At 39.2% G+C, this 19,150-nt stretch overlaps 1 protein-coding gene across 1 annotated transcript in view; it reads left to right on the top strand.

Annotated features, from left to right (window-relative positions):
* prkchb (protein kinase C, eta, b) overlaps positions 1 to 18,871 on the top strand; it is a 31,061-nt gene extending 12,190 nt beyond the window's left edge. Inside the window, exons 9-14 of the mRNA XM_036581698.1 lie at positions 2,424 to 2,597; positions 4,409 to 4,563; positions 11,675 to 11,813; positions 11,924 to 12,112; positions 17,846 to 17,992; positions 18,360 to 18,871. Of these exons, the coding sequence (XP_036437591.1) occupies positions 2,424 to 2,597; positions 4,409 to 4,563; positions 11,675 to 11,813; positions 11,924 to 12,112; positions 17,846 to 17,992; positions 18,360 to 18,506 (951 nt within the window). The 3' untranslated portion in view covers positions 18,507 to 18,871. The remainder of the gene's footprint in view (positions 1 to 2,423; positions 2,598 to 4,408; positions 4,564 to 11,674; positions 11,814 to 11,923; positions 12,113 to 17,845; positions 17,993 to 18,359) is intronic.
* Positions 18,872 to 19,150: the final 279 nt, after the last annotated feature.

Here is a 19,150-nt window from a genome sequence, read left to right as displayed (position 1 = left end):
GTGCCTTAGCAAAAGTCATGACCAGGCTATGTTTTTCAGTTTTGTTGAGCCTATGCCCACTGCAGCCTTGGCATTCTGTTCTTGTCTGACCAAAAGTGGAACTTGGCTTGGTCTTCTGCTGTTGTAGCCTGTCTGCCTCAGGTTCAAAGTGCATTCTGAGATGCTTTTCTGTTCATCACAGTTGTACAGAGTAGTTATCTGAGTTACCGTACACTCTTAGAAATAAGGGTATGAAACTGTCAGTAGGGCAGGACCCCTCTTGTCCCTGGGGTGGTACCCTCAGGGATACATCTCAGTACCTTTAGTCAGGGAACAAAACTGTACCTTAATCCATTGAAATTATATTTTCTAAGTTGTACTGACTCCACACACTCCATCTCGTTTCCAGGCTTTTTATTTTATCGTTCTGTTTTCAAACTTTAGGTTATAACCCTAACCCTTACCTGGGAAAAACATATTTAAGATATACAATTGGGCCTTAAAACCACTGTTGTACCTTTAAGAGGACATTTATATTGTTTGTGCCTTGATGAACGAAAAATGTACCTGTACAGTACCTTTATTTCTTACAGTGTACTGTTTCTGTCAGCTCAAACCAGTCTGGCCATTCTCCAACATTTCTCAAGCAGACCTGCCATTCACTGTATATTTTTTCTTTTTACACCATTCTGAGTAAACTTCAGAGACTGTTGAGTGTGAAAATCCCAGAAGATCAGCTGTTATGGAAATACTCAGACCAGCCTGTCTGGCACCAACAATCATGCCACAGTTAACATCAGCCTTTAAGGTGCAATGATAATCACATATTTCCCCGTTCTGATGGCTGATGTGGAAATTACCTGAAGCTGGCTGCCCGCATATGCATGATTTTACGCACTGCACTGTGGCCACTTGATTGGCTAATTAGATAATTGTATCTAATTAAGTAGGTGTACAGGTGTTCCTAATGAAGTGCTCGGTGGGTGTAAGTCACAGTTATAGACAAACACATTTGTCTGATTAAAATAGTATCACACAAACTGGTAATACACGTTGAATAATCATGTGAATCTCTGTGCTAATGACTCCTACTAAAGCTAATCGAAGTCAAGTGTTCCAATTAATGTAATGAGATTAGAGTTGTAGGTGGTAGAGATGCCCTACCCTTTTATAAAAAGGTTATTGACAAAGTCTGCTTCTCTCAAGAACGAATAGTTGGAGTGAACCATGCCTCAATCATTAGGTTTTAGAGGCCTTCATCTACTGACCTGGGTGTTCACCAATCAACAATAGGAGAAATTGTGTTCAAATAAAGCAAAATCAGAACTTACTCTCCCTGTGAGTGGGTATTCTACAAAGGTCACACCAAGAGCACAATGTGCATTGTTGAAAGAGGTTAAAAAAACTTAAGGATAACAGTAAAATAATGTTATAATGGATTATTATTAAAGGAATGCTGCAGCATTTTTCACAGTAATCTCTATTTGCCGCAACTGTAGCGTACAGACAGTTACCATAGGCAGTAATTTTTATGTGTTTCCCTGTATGCAGTAAAAGAAAGCTTTTGGTTGTAAACACACTTATCGCTGTTGTCAGAAGAAAACCTCATATTTCTAAAATGATAACCTTTTACTAAAGGTAAAACTTTACTTTTAATGTAAGTCAATGGAACCATACATTTTTCCAAGTAATTTTGGGCCGCTTCTTTTTTGTCCATTCTTTCTTAAATTTACACAACATGTAAAGGACAACAGGCATTTTCAAATTATGTCAAAAACTGAAAAACTGGAGATACAAGGTTTTCTTCCAGTGTAACACTTGGACAGGGTAGTGAGATGCAAATGCAGAGAATCTTTAATAAACAGAATCCACAGAGCAAAAATCAGAGTTGAGACAGGCAAAGAGTCAAAAAACCAGAGAATACCAAAACACAGGATCACGGCTCAATAAAGCCACTGAGAGTGGCAATACCTCGCAAGGAGGCAGAGTGAGAGTCCTGGTTATAAAGGGAGGCTGATGAGCAGATTGTAGGCAGGTGCGTGAGTGTGGGAGGAGTCAGCTCTCAATACTCGGGAGAAGCTGATCTCTGAATGAAGGAATGGCCAGTGGTTGTGACATCCAGCAGCAGAGTTATAATAGAAACCAATGTTCAAGTGCTGAAGGCATGTTTTTTTCTTTTCTTTTATGATCTGCATTGTCACTATGGTATTATGGTGATTACATGCTACAGGTTTAGCTGTTACAGATTAGTTTAATAAACACTGGAATATTCCTTTAATATATGGAAATATTTCCACACATGACTGATAAAACATCATTAATCTGGATTTAAGTGAAATTTTCTACTGTTTCTAAATTGTTTGGGTCTTCTCATGTAATTATTAGACCTAATCACTGTCAAAGTGATCCATATGCCATAAAGCTACATTTGTGTTCTTATACAGGTGATGCTGGCACACATGAACAGCGGAGAGAGGGTGTTTGCAGTGAAGATACTGAAAAAAGATGTCATACTGCAGGATGATGATGTGGAGTCGACCATGATAGAGAAGAGAGTGCTATCACTCGCCTACAGTCACCCGTATCTCACCCACCTCCACTACTGCTTCCAGACCACTGTGAGTGCTTCTAAAGTTAAAAGGGAAGTTCACTAATTTTTCAGAATTTCTGCCTATTTTAATGTTTAAGGTGTAAACAAAGCCTTTCAGAGTTGTTTGATGTGTTGTACTAAAGAAACTTACCTAATCAAAATTGTTTGTAGCGGTGGTGATAGTATCCAGACACCTGAAAAGTTTATTTCCTCTAAAAGCTATTACATGCAATGGTTATGAATGCCACTCTGATGCCTAAGACAGTGTTATGTGATTTGGGATAAGCTTTTGGACTAAAACTTTTTTTTTTAAATTTGTTCATGGCAGAGAAGACATACAAAGTGTTGTAGGGCAAAATAGTCCACAAAGAAAACATATATTTTCAAGATTTAACACTATTTTAAAACTGTCAGCATCACATGTAAAGCTCAGAAGATGTGTACGGTTACTGGAGGTTTTGAATAGTAAATAAAATGGCTATATTTGCGTAGACATTGTGACCCCTGGTTCCTATCACCATAATTGTAAAGAAATCTGAGTCAGTAAGTTTCTCTACAATGCACCATTTTCACATGAAGCTCTGAACGACTTACATCTCAGAAAAAGAATTTTACAGAAATTTTGAAAAATCAGTCGAAATCCCCTTTAAATACCTAAGCTACTGTCTAGAAGATTCCCCACAAACGTCTTGTTTTACATCTGCTGACGAGGGAATAGTTCATCTTTTTCCTCATCTTGTTACTGGAACTAGTTGGTGGCTCATTCCTTTTCTGTGGTTCTCATCTTTGTCCTACATTATTATCACTTTTGTAAAAGACACAAATGGAATGCAGTGAATGTGAACAGTCACCACTAGAATACCGTGTTCAAACAGTAGATGGCAGCACATTATGTATTTTCATTGAAGGCTTACAGAACATGCCTCTGGTGGCAAACAGCATGTGGCACACTCAGCATGCCTGTTCTAACCTGCCTGCTTTAGGAGGAGGAACAGATACAGATCTGGGTACAGACTTGATCTGATGTTTGCAGATCACTGATAGTGAAGTGTAGTGAAATCATGCAGTGCATCTGAAAGACTGTTTTAGATCTCCAGATCAATAGCAAAATGACATAAGACAAAAACATTGCTCTTTGTAATGTAACAAGGTGAATAGCACATGTATATTGTTGTGATTCAAAGGAATGTTCAAATTTTTAAATATGTTTTTGTTTTGCTTTTCTTGCTTGTTTGTTTGCTAGATTGTAAGATAAGACAGTTACCTCCCATTGGCTTCCCCAGGGCATAGAAGTGCATTCAGTTTCAGGTTCAAACTGGTTTTGCATAACTGCAGGCTTAGAAACAGTCCAACAACATAATGTCACCAATATGTTGTTGGAATTAAAAATGAGAGTTTTATGGCTTTGTTTTTGTTTTTTTTTCTGGGGGGGGGTGTGGGGGGGGTTGTATTAGGCAGTCATTCCAGGTCATTCCACCTTCAGTTACCTGTGTTAATGTGTTTACTTACCTATCATCCTGATCGCTAACATTCAGGTCATACTAGCCTCAGTGGGTGGGATGGCCCTCCCTCTCCCCCATCATCACAGGAAGCTTGTGTTTGTCTTTGCCCTCGTAATGCTGGTGGCATCATGATTGGAGGAGTCCTAACTGGTGGCTGGAATTGGATGCGACTAAATTGAGGAGAGAATTGGAAAATAATGATCCAAAGAAATTACATAATAAAAAAATATTTTGGGAAAAAAACGTTCATTAAACCTATAAAGAATGTCAAAATCTTGGTGCATAAATGCTTAGCCTTAGATAAAACCATATTCCTGTCTTGATCTCTCTTTCATAGGACCGTTTGTTTTTTGTCATGGAGTTTGTAAACGGTGGTGACCTCATGTTTCACATACAAAAGTCTCGGCGGTTTGATGAGGCTCGAGCTCGGTTCTATGCTGCCGAGATTACATCTGCTCTTATGTTCCTCCACTCTAAAGGCATCATCTACAGGTAGGGCCATATGTGTGCTCTGACTGTTAATGGGTACAATAACCTTTGTCTATTCATCAAAGTTACAGGGCTATTTCTTTGCAAACTTTTATGTCTCTGTAGCTATGACTATAACACAGACAAATTTCTTTAAATCTGCCAACTGTGTCTGAGTTACTATGCAAAAAATGCTGACAGTGCAGTCAAGTGATTGAAAAATCACTTTTCCACTGGTGTGTTGAATAACTAACATGTTAGTCACGAATGTAATGAGCATTGGTTGTGGATGACCACCAGAGGAATTCTCATGTCCCTGTGTACAGGTTAAGACCTTCTAACATCAAAGTGACATGGTGTGTGATGCAGCCAGTGTGAGAGTAGTCCAGAATTCAATACAATAACATTCATAGCTAGTGTTTCTGTTTCATTCAGCTGATCACATGAGGCAATGGTAAAGACAGTGAATACCAACAAAGTCACAAGGAATGGAACTCCTTTACAGTGAACCAAAGCTAGAAACATATGGCACTGAGTCTGTGGAACCAGGACACTGTGCTGAGTGACAACCAAGTACAAATAATTTTGGTATAGTGACAAAATGCCAACCCCAGTGGCCGGCACTTGATTGACATGTAGGGCCTCAACCACACCGTGCAAGAACCTCTGTTTTCAGTTAGATCTCCTTGTATTCTCTGTGCACAAGAAATAATTGGTTTATCTTACAAATGTCGAGGTCATCAGAACACAGCAAAGCCTGAACTGGAATAACAGGCAACGTCAAGTGTCTGGCTTGTCTGTGACAGAAGAGAGTTCAATGCATTGGTTCATGCCTTAAGGGTATAAGACCTTAGGTAAACATGCTCTAGCCATAGCAGAGTCCTAGACTCATCCACACTTCACCTCTTAGAGCAGTAGTTATCAGCCCTGGTCCTGGAGGAGCCCCAGCCCTGCACATTTTGTATTTTCTGCCAAAACACGCTCACTTCAACACAGGAAGGGCTTGTTAATTAGCAGATTCGTTGAACCAAGTGTGTTGCGAGCAGGGCAAATGGTAAAATGTGGAGGGCAGGGTATCACCAGAGTTGGGAACCACTGTATTACACAGTTCAAGCAGCTTTACCTGGCAGCTGAGGTAACCACCACTACAAAGGTGTTCTTCAGTGAGATCAACTTGAGGCCTGTTTGTGACAGTGGTTCAAAGGATGGACCGCACAAAACAGAATGTTTAACATCAAGGGCAAACACCATGGTGGCTTTCTAAGCAACAACACGGAGTGAAGGCCTGGCATGTCCTTAAAGAAGGCACTGATCCAATTTATGAAACTAGGGATACACCACACACACTGTCATGATAAACAGAAATAGCAGTGACTTCTGTTCAGCATGCTCTGTTGAACAGGCATGCATAGTTTGGTTTGGTGAGGCTTTTATATCCTAGGTTTTCCACCTGACTGCCAGCTCACGATGCATCAGCTGAGGCTCTGGCTCACCAGCCACAGCAATAACTAAAGGTGATACCAAGCATGGTTGCCAAACTGAACCTTCCAGTTGACACTGGGGGTCCTTTCTAAGTCAGAATCATATATAGCCCTTTAGCACTGACAGCAGCAATGGGACACTGTGTTCTGTCAGATCATCTCAGCCACTAGTTCAACAAGGTGGTTGTAACCATGAAAATTGCAGTGAACTAAATTAAATATGGCATGGTGACCTCAACAGTCGGTATGGGCAATTTCATTGAAAAACATCTGCTGTGGAAACCATTGATACCAAATAGCTTATGTGCTGAGCCTTGGAAGTCCAGAACGGAAAGATAACCATATACCTAGACCATGGACGGTCTATTACATGGGTGTGAAAGTTCCTCCTGGGCTATGTCTCTACATGTTCCCTCTTCTAACACTCCAAATTCAACTTATAAAGGCCTTGCTAATTAGCTGATGAGTTTCGTTTGTTAAATGGGGCAGTGAGGAAACTGAAGTCCTCACAGTGTTGCTGGGATGTGCTATTTCAATAGTAGATTAATGCCACTGTGAAAAGAACAAAGAGGACATAGTCGTTTTGCTGACTGTTGTGTCTCTGCGTGACTTTATTTGTATAAAATCATGACCCGTGCTCAGGTGCTGAAGTAGCCTCACAGTAGTGGATTACACTGCCTCTTGTGGACAGAAGGAACAAACTAGAACTGTTCTCAATAGCACTTTGTGAATGATGCTGAAAGTTGTAGAATAGTCTTTGGAGCTTGAGTACTGGTAGAAGTGTATGTGATGTGTGTGATTTTATGTACATTTACGCATATTTTCTCTGACAATAGTGTGCATGCAGATTCAAAAATAGACATATTTATGGACTTCCCTTTTCTTTTCCTGAGCAGCAGTTTTAAAGTATTGCCAATGAATTCTTCCAGAGATATTAAAGAAAGCCTTATTTTCACCAAAATAAAGTCATGGTCCTCAAGTATCTTTTGGTTTACGACATAAATGTTCATATTGATAGAGCCAAAACACATCCAGTTCTGTGTAAAAGAAAATAGACAAAACAAAATTGCAAATCAAACAAAGAGGCTGCTGGTTTTCTCAGAAGGAAGTGTAGTCTCTAACTTTTTCACAGTACTGTATTTTTTCAATAATTTATTTCCTGGTAACAACTTTTCTGGGCTTTTCTCATGTCCCTTAATTTGTCTGACAAATATGGCTGTATCAATCTTAGCTTGTCAGTCAATCACATGTCCAGTGCATGTTTTAACTTTGCACAAATTGTATGTAATAAGTCATCCACTACTGGCAAGCATCCAGTGTTTTGTCTGGCTATAGTTTTGTTTGTGCCTGCCTCTGCCTTCTTCGTCAGGTCTTACGAATACTGCCCAACCCCCCAGCTGAGAGTTCCTTCCCGTAGTTGAGCAAACAGAACTTCCTGGCTGTCGCTTCTGTCACATGACCTGGTCCAGCCTGCACAAGTTCCTAAATTTTATTTGCCCATGCAAGCAAGCCAAGGCAAATGAAACCCAAGCAGACCCCAGGCCATTGTCTGCAGATGTTTCTCGAAGGCCTCTGCTCTTTATGGTCTTTCCTGCAGGGCTTTTTCTGGAATGTTTCAGAAAACTTCACTAGCAGCCTGCCATTTATGACTGGACAGCCCCCCTTACAACCAATTTTATTGTTTTTTAAGGTCATTTATAATCATTGTGGCACCCTTTGAAGTCAGTTTTATGAGGGAAGGTCTAATTATGGAAAAGTAAGAGTGCTGTGCTTTATTTTAGTGCAAGCAGGGTGTTTCTGAGAGAGTTTGTGAATGTGTGAAAGTGCTCTGTGGGATCATTTGGTGTGTGCTGACGTCACGGTAGTGTTTGCTCCCAGTGCTACGCTTACGTAAGCTGTTTACCCAAACTGTTGGCCGGCTAGGGGATGAAAGAAGCCCTCTAGGGCATACACAAGCATGTCTCTACATTTATCAACTCGCTTTGTGTTTAATGTTAACACACTTTCACTTGCTTTCAGAAATAGTTTGCATGTTCACACAACTTATTACAAAGACATCACATAAACACTGATGGTCTCATAATAGAAAACAATGGGGGTCATCCAAGCCCCTCTGTGTCATCTTGCTGACCCATAATCTTTTATTAGGAGCAGAGACAATATAATCCAGCGCTAATCTGTTTCTAACCTAATCTGTGGAGAGTTGTCCTCTCAGTCCTTTGGCCTGCCTTGTTTGCAGTCCAGTAATGATTTTATTATCTTTTCACCAGCTCCTTCTCTTCTGGGGGTGGAATAGGATGCACTTATAAGGAATACTTCACCCAGGGTTTCAGTATGACTGGCTTTAAGTGAAAGTTCATAGATGGCACTTGACATCATTTTCTTTGGATAATGATAGTCTTGCAGGGCCAGTGATCTCTTAATGAGAATAGTCATCTAGGGACAACTTGTTAAACATGTGCAACTTTTTCTTGAAACAGGCTTGTTTTCATCTGACAGTGTTGGCAAAAGCACTGAGCTCTGCATTTATGAGGTGCTGAATTTTGACTTTAAACATTTAATACTCAATTTGTTGTCCTTTAAACAAGTTTATGTTCCCCCTCACATTTAGCTTAAAATAGGTAAGCTGTTTTTCTCTCTGAGAAAAATGAATGCTGTTTTTGAAAATCTCTGCTATTGCACTCTGTGGTTAACCAAAATGTTCCAAAGCCAGTGCATTTATTATCCAGACTACTCTCACTGAGCATTTTATTAGGTACATCTACCACATGTCTATACTCATTGTCTATTTTATCAGCTCTACTTACCATATAGGTGCACATTGTAGCTCTACAATGGTAGACTGCAATCCATCTGTTTCTCTGCATACTTTGTTATCCCGCCTTTATCCCATTTATCAATGGACAGGACCCCCACAGGACCCCCACAGAGCAGGTATTATTTGGGTAGATCATTCTTAGCAATGCAGTGATACTGACGTGGTGGCCTACAAGTGGATCAGACACAGCAGACTTTCTACAATCTGACCAAACAATGATCTGATTATTACAGCATAACACTTTTTAAAATTCTAGCAAGTGATGCTTTCATGATTTGGCCAGTTTTCAGTTTTCTGAGGAGTCAATATCTGTTTTGTCCATGTACAAAAGAATTTTATATATATAAGTATGTCTGTGCTTATGCCCTAAGTCTAAAGAAAACAGAAAGTGAAAAAATAATCCCAGCACAACAGAGATATTGGCCAGAGAACCTGTATTAGACTAGATTTTGTATGAATCAGTTGTATATGGGTTGACACTTATATTAATCACATTTTGACTGCTAAATGACCTTGTATTTCAGAGAATCCAGTGACATTCAGGAAAAAACATACACAAGACAAAATGTATCAGGTTTGGAACATTGTCATGTTTCACAGGGGTATGATGGAGGTGATTTTTTTTTAAAAATACCATTCATTTTTCTCATAGACAAAACCCAGAGTTCCTTATAAAGACAAGATGCTGATGAAAGACACACGCGTTCAGTTGTCTATACCTTATGACTGTCCCCGAATGTTCTCATTACAAGATCACATCTGGCCCTGTGAGACTAGAATAGTGTTAACTGGCCCCTGTTAGAGCATTTTGGATGGCATTTTGCTTTAAATAGAAAATGTGTATTGATCTCCCAGACTGTTACACTGTGGGTTAGATCATGGCCTTGAGCAAAAGGTTGCATTACTCTGCTGTTCTCTCACAGGCTGCACTATATTAGTGAACTGCCTGGGAGATACTATTGCATGTTGAACTTTTTGGGAAAGTTTATTAAAAGGCACTGGTTTTACACCTGTCAGTCAGTTGGTCAGACAGTGACCAAAAAAGAATCTGTGGCTTTTCATGCAACTTTGCCAGTTTACCACCCTCTGGTTTGTGCTTAATGCCCAAGATAGTAAATATGCCACGAGGTGTGTGTGGCAAATCCAACTCTCTGCCACTGTAAGCGTGAGAGACTGCATGTCTTTGCTGTGCCTGACGTTTTGTGGCTTTCCTCTCTTTTTCCATCTGTCTCTCCCCAAAGCCTGCTTTTAAACTATTCCAGTCACAGACCAGTCTGGGATATTATCTGAGTAATGAGTTACTTCGTCTGTGTTTAACATTTACTTACAGTGTGCTCTCAAGGCTGGTTTGTTGTGACATCATGTAGGTGTAGCTGCTCCTGTAAATTACTTTTTGACGGACTTACCCTTGAGCCTTCATCCTCTTGGTGGAATTACATCAATCACTCTGCTACAGGATCAATATTGCCTGCTCCTCCTCATGACCTTACTCTTTTTTCAGTTCCAGAGAAATAAAGCACACAGACCAACAGGAAATGAATCATGTTGCTCAACAATTTCATCATAGATGGTTCAGCTTGCCTGTTCTCGTAAAGTGTGTTTTAATGTACTAGGAGATTGGAGTGATAAAGGTGTAAAATGATGCCAGAATGGCTCCTATTATAATCGGTTTAAAATGAGGTAAAGAAAAAGGGTTCTTTTTAGTACCATTACATTGCATTTACTCAATAGCACATTATTGCTTTGTGCAGACAATGTTGGTGCCATGGCCAGATGAGGAACTCCAAATCTAAGCAGGTTCAGATTTAGGTTCTATGGGAAAAATAAGTGGCATTTTCAGAAATTGCCTCTATCGCACGCTTTGGTAAACAAGCATGCACCAAACCCAATATATTTTGTCTTTTGTACATTATCCCCCTAAGTGTCACTGGATCCTCTGAATTATGAGGTCATTTAACAGTTGAAATCCAAAAAATGCTACATACATGTTACAAGCAAGCTAACAATCCTTCATATTGAATTGATGTCACATGAAAATAAGTCTACTTATTTCTCCAACACTATTATATACCAACAGCAGATGCTCAAACTATAAACTGCTACTGCTAAACAACTTAACCGTCACATTTGCTGGCTGTCATGAGGTGTTGCCTATCTTCAGTCATTGAGATGTAAACAGTCATTCAGAATGTTTTGATGCCTAATGGTGTAGGAAAACTTAAAAACTCTGATTTTTTACAGTGGCCAGAGGTCACGGGGTCTATAACACAAATATAGCTATTTTGTTTACAATCCAAAACGACCTACATGTGAGCCGACGTGTCTTCTGAGTTTTTATATACAGTGTTGGTGAGGGTAAAATAGTACTAAAAATAGTACTGTTGCAGTGCCCTGCATGTAGCTCTCCACCATGAATGTACTTTTTATAACCATTTTGATAACCATTCTGTCCGGTAACTTTTTGCTTTGGAGGTTTTAGAGGCATTAAAAGTTTTGCATGTCTGGTTCACCACTTTCACCACTTCTGTAAACATTGTTGTTTACCACAGAGCACGAGAGCAATGATTTTTTTTGAATGGTCATTATATGGGCATGATGGCAGAATTTTGGATACCTAATTCTTTTTTTGGACTTGCAAATGAATAGTCATCTGAGCTGTTGTTACAATATCATTCTGTACATGGTATGTGGTCCCCAGTCAAAAGGCCTAATCATACCAGCAGCAAATGAAACTATTTCTTAGCTCAGGCTCAATATGGTGATTTTCTTTTCCTTTGATGTTCAGTTATCATTGTGCCCAAATTTACCAATGCCCATCGTATATATGTTGATACAGGGACCTGAAGCTGGGTAACGTGCTTTTGGACAAGGACGGCCACTGTAAACTGGCAGACTTCGGCATGTGCAAGGAAGGGATCCGTAATAATGTACGGACTGGCACTTTCTGTGGGACACCAGACTACATTGCACCAGAGGTAGAAACATTTGCAGAGACTTGGAGAATATATGCCACTGTGTGAATCTGTAGCATCCAATGTATGTGTGCATTGGTGTGTTATGTCCTGCTCCTGTTTCCTTCTCTCAGATCATCCAGGAGGAACAATACGGTGTGTCGGTGGACTGGTGGGCTATGGGGGTGTTGCTGTATGAGATGCTGTCTGGGCACGCTCCATTCGAGGCTGAGACAGAGGACGAGCTGTTTGAGTGCATCCTCAGAGATGAGGTGATCTACTCATCCTGGCTTAGCAACGAGGCAGAAGACATCCTCAGAGGGGTGAGCTCCTACATTTATTCCATCCCTCTTAAACATTCTATAAACAAAAGAATAAACAAATTAGTTAATACTCTGGGCTCCTGAGTTAAGAAATATACTTGAAACAAATAAATTATCTCTCAATATGGTGATAATTTGATGTAGGATAATGTAAAAGTAAAGTAATGAGTAATAAGCCTTTTTCCAGGAGGTAATTTTTGAAGTACACTGCATGTCCAGAAGTATCCAGACATCCATTCTAATTAGTGAATCCAGCTTCTTTAAAATGCACTAATTGCCACAGGCATGTTCAACTGTGCACACAAAGCTTGTGTAATGTCCACAGAAAAGCACTTCCAATAGCAGCTGCACCGGGCAGATTTAGTGATTCTGGGGCCCTAGGCAAAAGACGAGAGTGGGGCCCCCTGAGTGCACATCTTTAAATTAGTTGATATGTTGAGCTCCTGAGTTTAAGAAATATGCTCAAAACAAGCAAAACTATCTCCCAGTATAATGAGATAATTTGATATAGAATAATGTATAAGTAATGAGTAATAAGATTACCTTTACCAGTAAGTAATAATTAACTTGATCCCTTTGCAGTTTACAAGAAGTAATTAGTAATTTCTAAAGGATTATTTTTGAGTAATTACCCCAAGACTGGAGCTATCCATACTAACATTCACGGTAGCTTTATGTACAGTCTGGTTAGCCTGTGCAGTGCTCTGTTCTGACTGAAAAAAAGAAGTTAGCTTTGGAAGGGAAGCGACAAGTGTTTCGCTTTTCTTCCTCTGTTTATGTTTCTCTGCTTGGATACCATTATTTGATTTACCCTCTCAACACCTAGAAAATCATACAGAAGAACTTCCTCTCCAAAATGTAGATTATCGCTTAATTGCCTTTGGGATAGATTATTTAGCATAAACCTGTACAGCATTTTTAATTTGTGCTTTCATGGGGCCTTTGGCTTATGGAGGCCCTAGTGGCTACCTACCTTTGCCTAGTACAAAGACCGTCACTGAGCTGCACATGAGCCTAAGTTCACCATGTTAAATGCCAAGCATCAACCAGAGGGTTATAAAGTTGCCAGCGCTGGGCTGTACCGCAGTGCAGCAGCCTTCTCTGGAGTGATGGAGCTCCATCCAATACCTTTGGGATGAGTTTTAGTGGGGTTTGTGATCCAGAACTAATCATCCAACATCAGTACCTGACCTCACTAAAGCTTTTCTGGCTGAATGCAATCAAATCCTCACAGCAATTTTCCAACATCTAATGTAAAGCATTCCCAGAACAGTAGAGGCTGTTACTGCAGCAAAGTAGACCACCTCCCTATTAATGCCCTTGAAACCATTATTAAGACCCTTGATAGAAACCAATGAATGAACAGGTTTTTAAAAGCTTTTGGGCATAAGAAGACATTATTAAATGAATAAAGATTTATGTAATTATCTATTTACTATATTTTTGTGAAGTTATCTGATTTGATTAGATTTTATTTTGCTTGATGGCTTTTTAGAATCATGTACAGCTCCATTCATCACACTGGACATGCACAATTTCTTTTTTTATACATTCCTACTAATCATTTAAAATGCTTCAAGTTGCAGTGGACTACCATATTAAATCATTTATACATGAAAATTGCAATAAAATTGGTTTTATATTTTAAATTGTGGTGTTAATATACAGATAGATTGATACTGTAAACAGTGCTGTGCAAAAGTCAGTAATGGCTTATCAACGCACATCCTTTCAGACACATAGTATTGAGTGTTCACAGTGGAAGGATGGACAGAAAAACATGTTTTTAAATTTGGAGCAAGAATGGAGCTTGTTTTTCCCCTCCTCTCTCAAAACTGAAAGCATTAAGTATTGTTTGTCTGATGGTGACTGTTTTGGTGCCCTATTTTCTCTATACATTTTAATAATATTTTCCCTTCCTAACACAAATGGATTATCTTCTGTCTAAACTCCTTATAAATATCTTATAAATTGAAAGAATGGTGGTCTTTTGCACAGTACTGTATAGACAGAAGATAGTGTGGTGCTATGTTTGAATCTGGGTGTATGAATGACAATACAGAAGGATGAGAATTCAAACTGAATCTCTCCCTCCATAACAACGTGTCCAAACTTGAGTGTTTTTCATCTGTCAGACTACCAGTATAACTAGGTCAAAAGTAAAAGCATGAGTCATTTAACTTTTTTTTTATCTGCAGTATCTGCTTAGAGGAAGAACTGATTCTATGTTACCCTCACTGATGTCATGCCCAGCATCTGCTTTTCCATTGCAAATACCACAATGCAAAAAACTTCTTCCTTCTCCTTTTTACATTTGCATTGCATTCTTCTGTAACTTCACACTCATGTTCATTAATCTCTTCCAATTGCTCCAAAGGTTCCAATGGCTCAGTTATACACAGTTGTGCATGTAACTGTAACAAACACTATGACATCATCAAAAGCAACGTTTAGTGGTTGTGCAAAGCAAAACATCTCTGTATTTAAAATCTGAACCTTTCTGATTACCTCATTACCCTATGCCATTCAAAAGAGTGAGAGTGAAGAGACTAGAGTTGTGTTCTCAAACAATCTTGGCAGTGTAATGGATTTCATACTTATAATATATAATATAATATCTTTGATATTGGTAACTTTTGCTCAGTCAACAAGATAATATATTACAGTAAAGCATTTTAAGGGCCCATATCTTGGAAATATATTTTATACTCCACCAGTGTTCTAGTGCAATGTTCTTTTTTGTCTATTTCCTTTTCTCAGCTTCTTGACAGATCTGAAGCACAGATCTGCTCTCACAGAGTGGAGCTTGATTTTTTCCTATCTTTCGAAGATGAAAGCTTTCAGTACTGCTTATCTGATAGTGACAGTTCTGGTGGTCTACCACCACCACCAAGTCTTGCATGGTTGCTCTTTTAATTATTTTTGTACTTTCGTTTTGGACACTTCTGTTTTTTTACATATTTTCCTTTGACTTTACCCTTTGATTTAATCTGTAGTCTACTCAGAAATATTGCAAATAAACATGAATGAATTAATAGATGTTTTGAATAGAAATTTAATAAATTAAAGGTAGTGTCCTTTGGGCTTTTGCACAGTACTGTGTAATATCACCCCTTTAGTACTACAAAATAAATCTAAGAATTCATGGCTTTGTAAAGTCATACCAAAATCAATGTAACAGTAAGAGTTGGAAAAGAGTCGTGTAAATATGTAGAGGTAATGGTCTTTGCCCTATTTATAAAGGGGTTAATAGCAGTAAACAGTAATATCAGGCTTGCGCGAGAGACTAGGTGGGTAATATGACCAGCTTTGCTGGGCTCTTATATAAGTGAGCTGTCCCATGCATGAGGTTGCAAATAACATAGCCAGATGCTATCTTACATGTTAAACCTAGCGTGCTGCAGCTTCTGCCTCAGCTTCTGTTGTACTAAGAGAAGAGAAGCCAAAACTCTCCCTGACTTAGCCCGTTACATAACCCTGTCCAGACCCCTCGGGCAGGGTCCAGGCTTCTGGTTGGTCAAGAAAACGGAGCGGGTGTAATCTGTGCAGCTTTGGACTTGACTTTGCAGCTCAGGCTTTGTTTTGACAGATATGTGCTGTGTCATGCTGTTTGAGCCAATTATGGGAGGGTACAGTACGTATAGGAAAGAACATGGTAGGACATGTAATGGGTTTGTTACTGGCACAGTATATTGACTGTGGTGTTGTATAAATCAGACTAGATTGTTTGCTCATAGCATGATGAAGTTTTTGGAGGCCTTTGGTTTGTAGATTTCATTTGTTTATCAACCATTATATGGTGATGCAATGCCATTTAACTCCAGTAAGGGTTAAAAAGCTGTGTTTGTGTGGATTAACCTCTGTACCATGTGACTTTAGACATATCCCTCTGGGCAGAAGAGGCTTATGTTTCACTCTGCAGCGCATTAGAAGATGTGTGCTTATTGGCTAAGATTCCCAATCCCTATATAATGCAATACTTCCTCTGTTTATATCCGTATGCAATTTGAATTGGCTGTAAATATAGTTGATGGTGTCCAACTTAAAAATATCTGGTCAGTGTTCTGTAATTAGCCACTCTTAGCCACTCTAAAGACTAATTAGAGCAGACCTGCATGTCACGTGTGCACACAGCAACATGACTCTTAGGGCGTGCCTTAAGAGAATAAAGCTGGCTTCAAAATACACCTTGCACTGGCAGCATCTATAAGTCTGTAATTACCTGTTGTGCCAGTTAAATACCATGATAGGTAGTAACTCAGTCACCCCGGCTACTCAGTAAACAGTCATTTTCCCAATCGGTACAATGAGTTAGAATTCTATTTCATCCTAAGCCGCATGTGAAAGAGGCTGTGTTCTCATTTCCTCTTTCATTTAGAGCTGTGGAGTTGAGCCTCTCAGCCTTTTTGTTATGTGTCTGGGGAGAGAAAAGATCTTGCCCCTAAGTCAGCACAAGTGAAGTGTGACCCTTGTTTGACCCTTGTTGAGCACCCTCCCCTCATAAATAGTTTGACCCAGTTATCTGTCTCTGAAGAAACACGACAGTAAGTGGCTGGAAATGCCTTTGTGATGCAACAAGCCACTGACTTTACTGAAATCCAGCCACTTGGACTTTTTCCCACATTAACAAAATTCCTGCAGTGCTCATATGGGATGCAGACAGTTGTAAAGTTTAATCATTATCATCCTTGTGGTAGTTGTCAAACACAGTTTCTTTTCATTTTCAATGAAAGTATGAACTATCATCTATAAAAGCAAAGATGATGAAACATTACTGATGTTAATTTTGACGTTTTGCTGTACTTTGTACAAGAACAGAAAACCTGCAGAGATTTCTAATAGAAACCATCGGGCAAGTCACTGTGTTTTGATGTCTTTTAATGTTATTTAATGTTATTGCAATATTTTTTCTTAAAATTGAAAGAAAGCATTACTGAATCTAAAAATATATATATCTTATGCGGGTACAGACATCATATGTCTTTATGTCACACTCACTGGCTTAAAAATGTCCGGTTCGATGTCTCAGTCTCAAATGCAAAATTAACATTATACTGATGAAGATATAATGACAAAAGAAGATAAGTTACATACTCAAAAGACACGTCCTTTATCAAGTTTTGACTGTGTTCATCAGATTCATCATTCAGAATCATCAGATTTGTTCAGATTCAGATTTGTGGGGGTCCGAAGCACAACAGACATTACAAATGTTCTTTTGCATACAATTACACATTTCCACCAGAGAGGTCACCAAATCCCCAAATCTTACATAGTGCCGCTTTAAGTAGAGGCAAAAGGACTGAAATTATATATTGAATTATATTTATTTGTAGTGTTGAATTATATATTTAAAGTGTTACATTTATTTATCACCAGATTCTTGTCATACGTGGACAAATTTACATCACTTTGACAAAAGGTTTCTTAAATTTTGGCAGTGCTTCCTTAAGCATGCACGGTGTGTTCTGTCTATGTGTTACCCAGATATGCTGGCTTCTGAAACATGTCAAGTACCATGGATAATAATTTAATTTTTCCTGTACTTAAAGAATTTAGAGAACTTGAAGAATTTGAAAATGTTGGCAAACTCTAAAGGGTTCTTTAGGGAACCTAAGAAAATGGTTCTTCTGTGAAACACTTTTGGCACCTTTATTGTATATGCAATAAGCATACTAAACCCAAACATGAATTGAAGTCATGAAGCTCATACCCACTTTCTTTCTTCTTCAGTTCCTGACCAAAGACCCTTCATATCGGCTAGGCTGTACAGAGAGGGACGGAGGGGAGTCAGCCGTCACTGCTCACCCATTCTTCAAAGAGGTGGACTGGGAGAAGCTGAGGAAACGAGAACTGGAACCCCCCTTCAAACCACGAATAGTAAGCCAAGCCAATATACCCCTACTGAGCCTTAAAATTTTCACCATCAGCATTACTATCTTAAGTTAGCAGTTGTGCTAGCTTACAACTAAGAGGTCACTACTGCTTTAACCCCTTATATGGCCAGGGCCCTCCGGCAGGCCCAAAGTTTCATTACAGACTTCTATAGAACTTAAGAGTAGTCCAACCAGTTCGCATTGAAGTCCCTGTAGTCACTGAATAATAGGCCATAGTATGTAATAAGCCTGGGATTTTAAGGGGCTAAGCTCTAATGCTGTCACTGATATAACATGGCTGCAGCTGACTGGACTGAAATAGCTCATGGCTTAATTTTAAACGGCTGACCTTTTCATGTTGTGCTGTGCAGAAATCTTTGGAGGACGTGAACAATTTTGACCCCGACTTCACCCAAGAGGAGCCCACACTGACCCCCATTGAAGAAGCACTTATCCCCCTCAACCAAGCAGACTTCAAAGACTTCTCATACACAGCTCCTGAGCACCGGCACAGTTAACAGACAAACTACTGCATGCTGCCTCTTATTTATCACTGGATTCTTAGGGTCATACATGAACGAGTGTAAATATGCTACTGTTCCTCACGCCAACTCTGACAAAATGTTTCATAAATGTTTGTGGTGTTTACTCAAGCACACAGTTATGCTCACTGCTATCCAGACACACAAGTGGCTTCCAAAATAAATAAGTCTTCCCAACATTTGAAAAGTGTTTTCAGACCACTTAGGCCTGTCTTTCCCAATCTCAGCCCTGGAGTACTCAGATTAGTGCAGTGGTTCTCAGTTCCTGTTCTTCTGCTTCCTCTGCTTTAATGCATCTGATTTAACTTATCACTTAACCCCTAAACTGCAAGATGTAATTAGTTTTTCATAGGGCTGTAATCTTTTAACGTCCAATGATTCAATCTGATTACATTAATTTGGGTTTGATATATATTTTTTAGTCATAGTTATTAAATTATGAAGGGTCCATATCCTACATTTTTTTGTATTTTAGCTTTTTCCCTGACATTGACATTTGAGTGATTTCATATATCAAAAACATTCACTTTAGCTATTTTCCTGTCTCCTTCATGCCTTAGAATTAAAGAGGCTGTTTGTGTTACTGTGCCTTTTACTGTTTGGCATCACAAAAACAATTC

This window comes from Colossoma macropomum, unplaced genomic scaffold (genome assembly GCF_904425465.1).
Source record: "Colossoma macropomum unplaced genomic scaffold, Colossoma_macropomum, whole genome shotgun sequence".
Taxonomy (NCBI): domain Eukaryota; kingdom Metazoa; phylum Chordata; class Actinopteri; order Characiformes; family Serrasalmidae; genus Colossoma; species Colossoma macropomum.
Note: the sequence above shows the minus strand (reverse complement) of the source record. Positions and strands in the feature narration are given on the sequence as shown.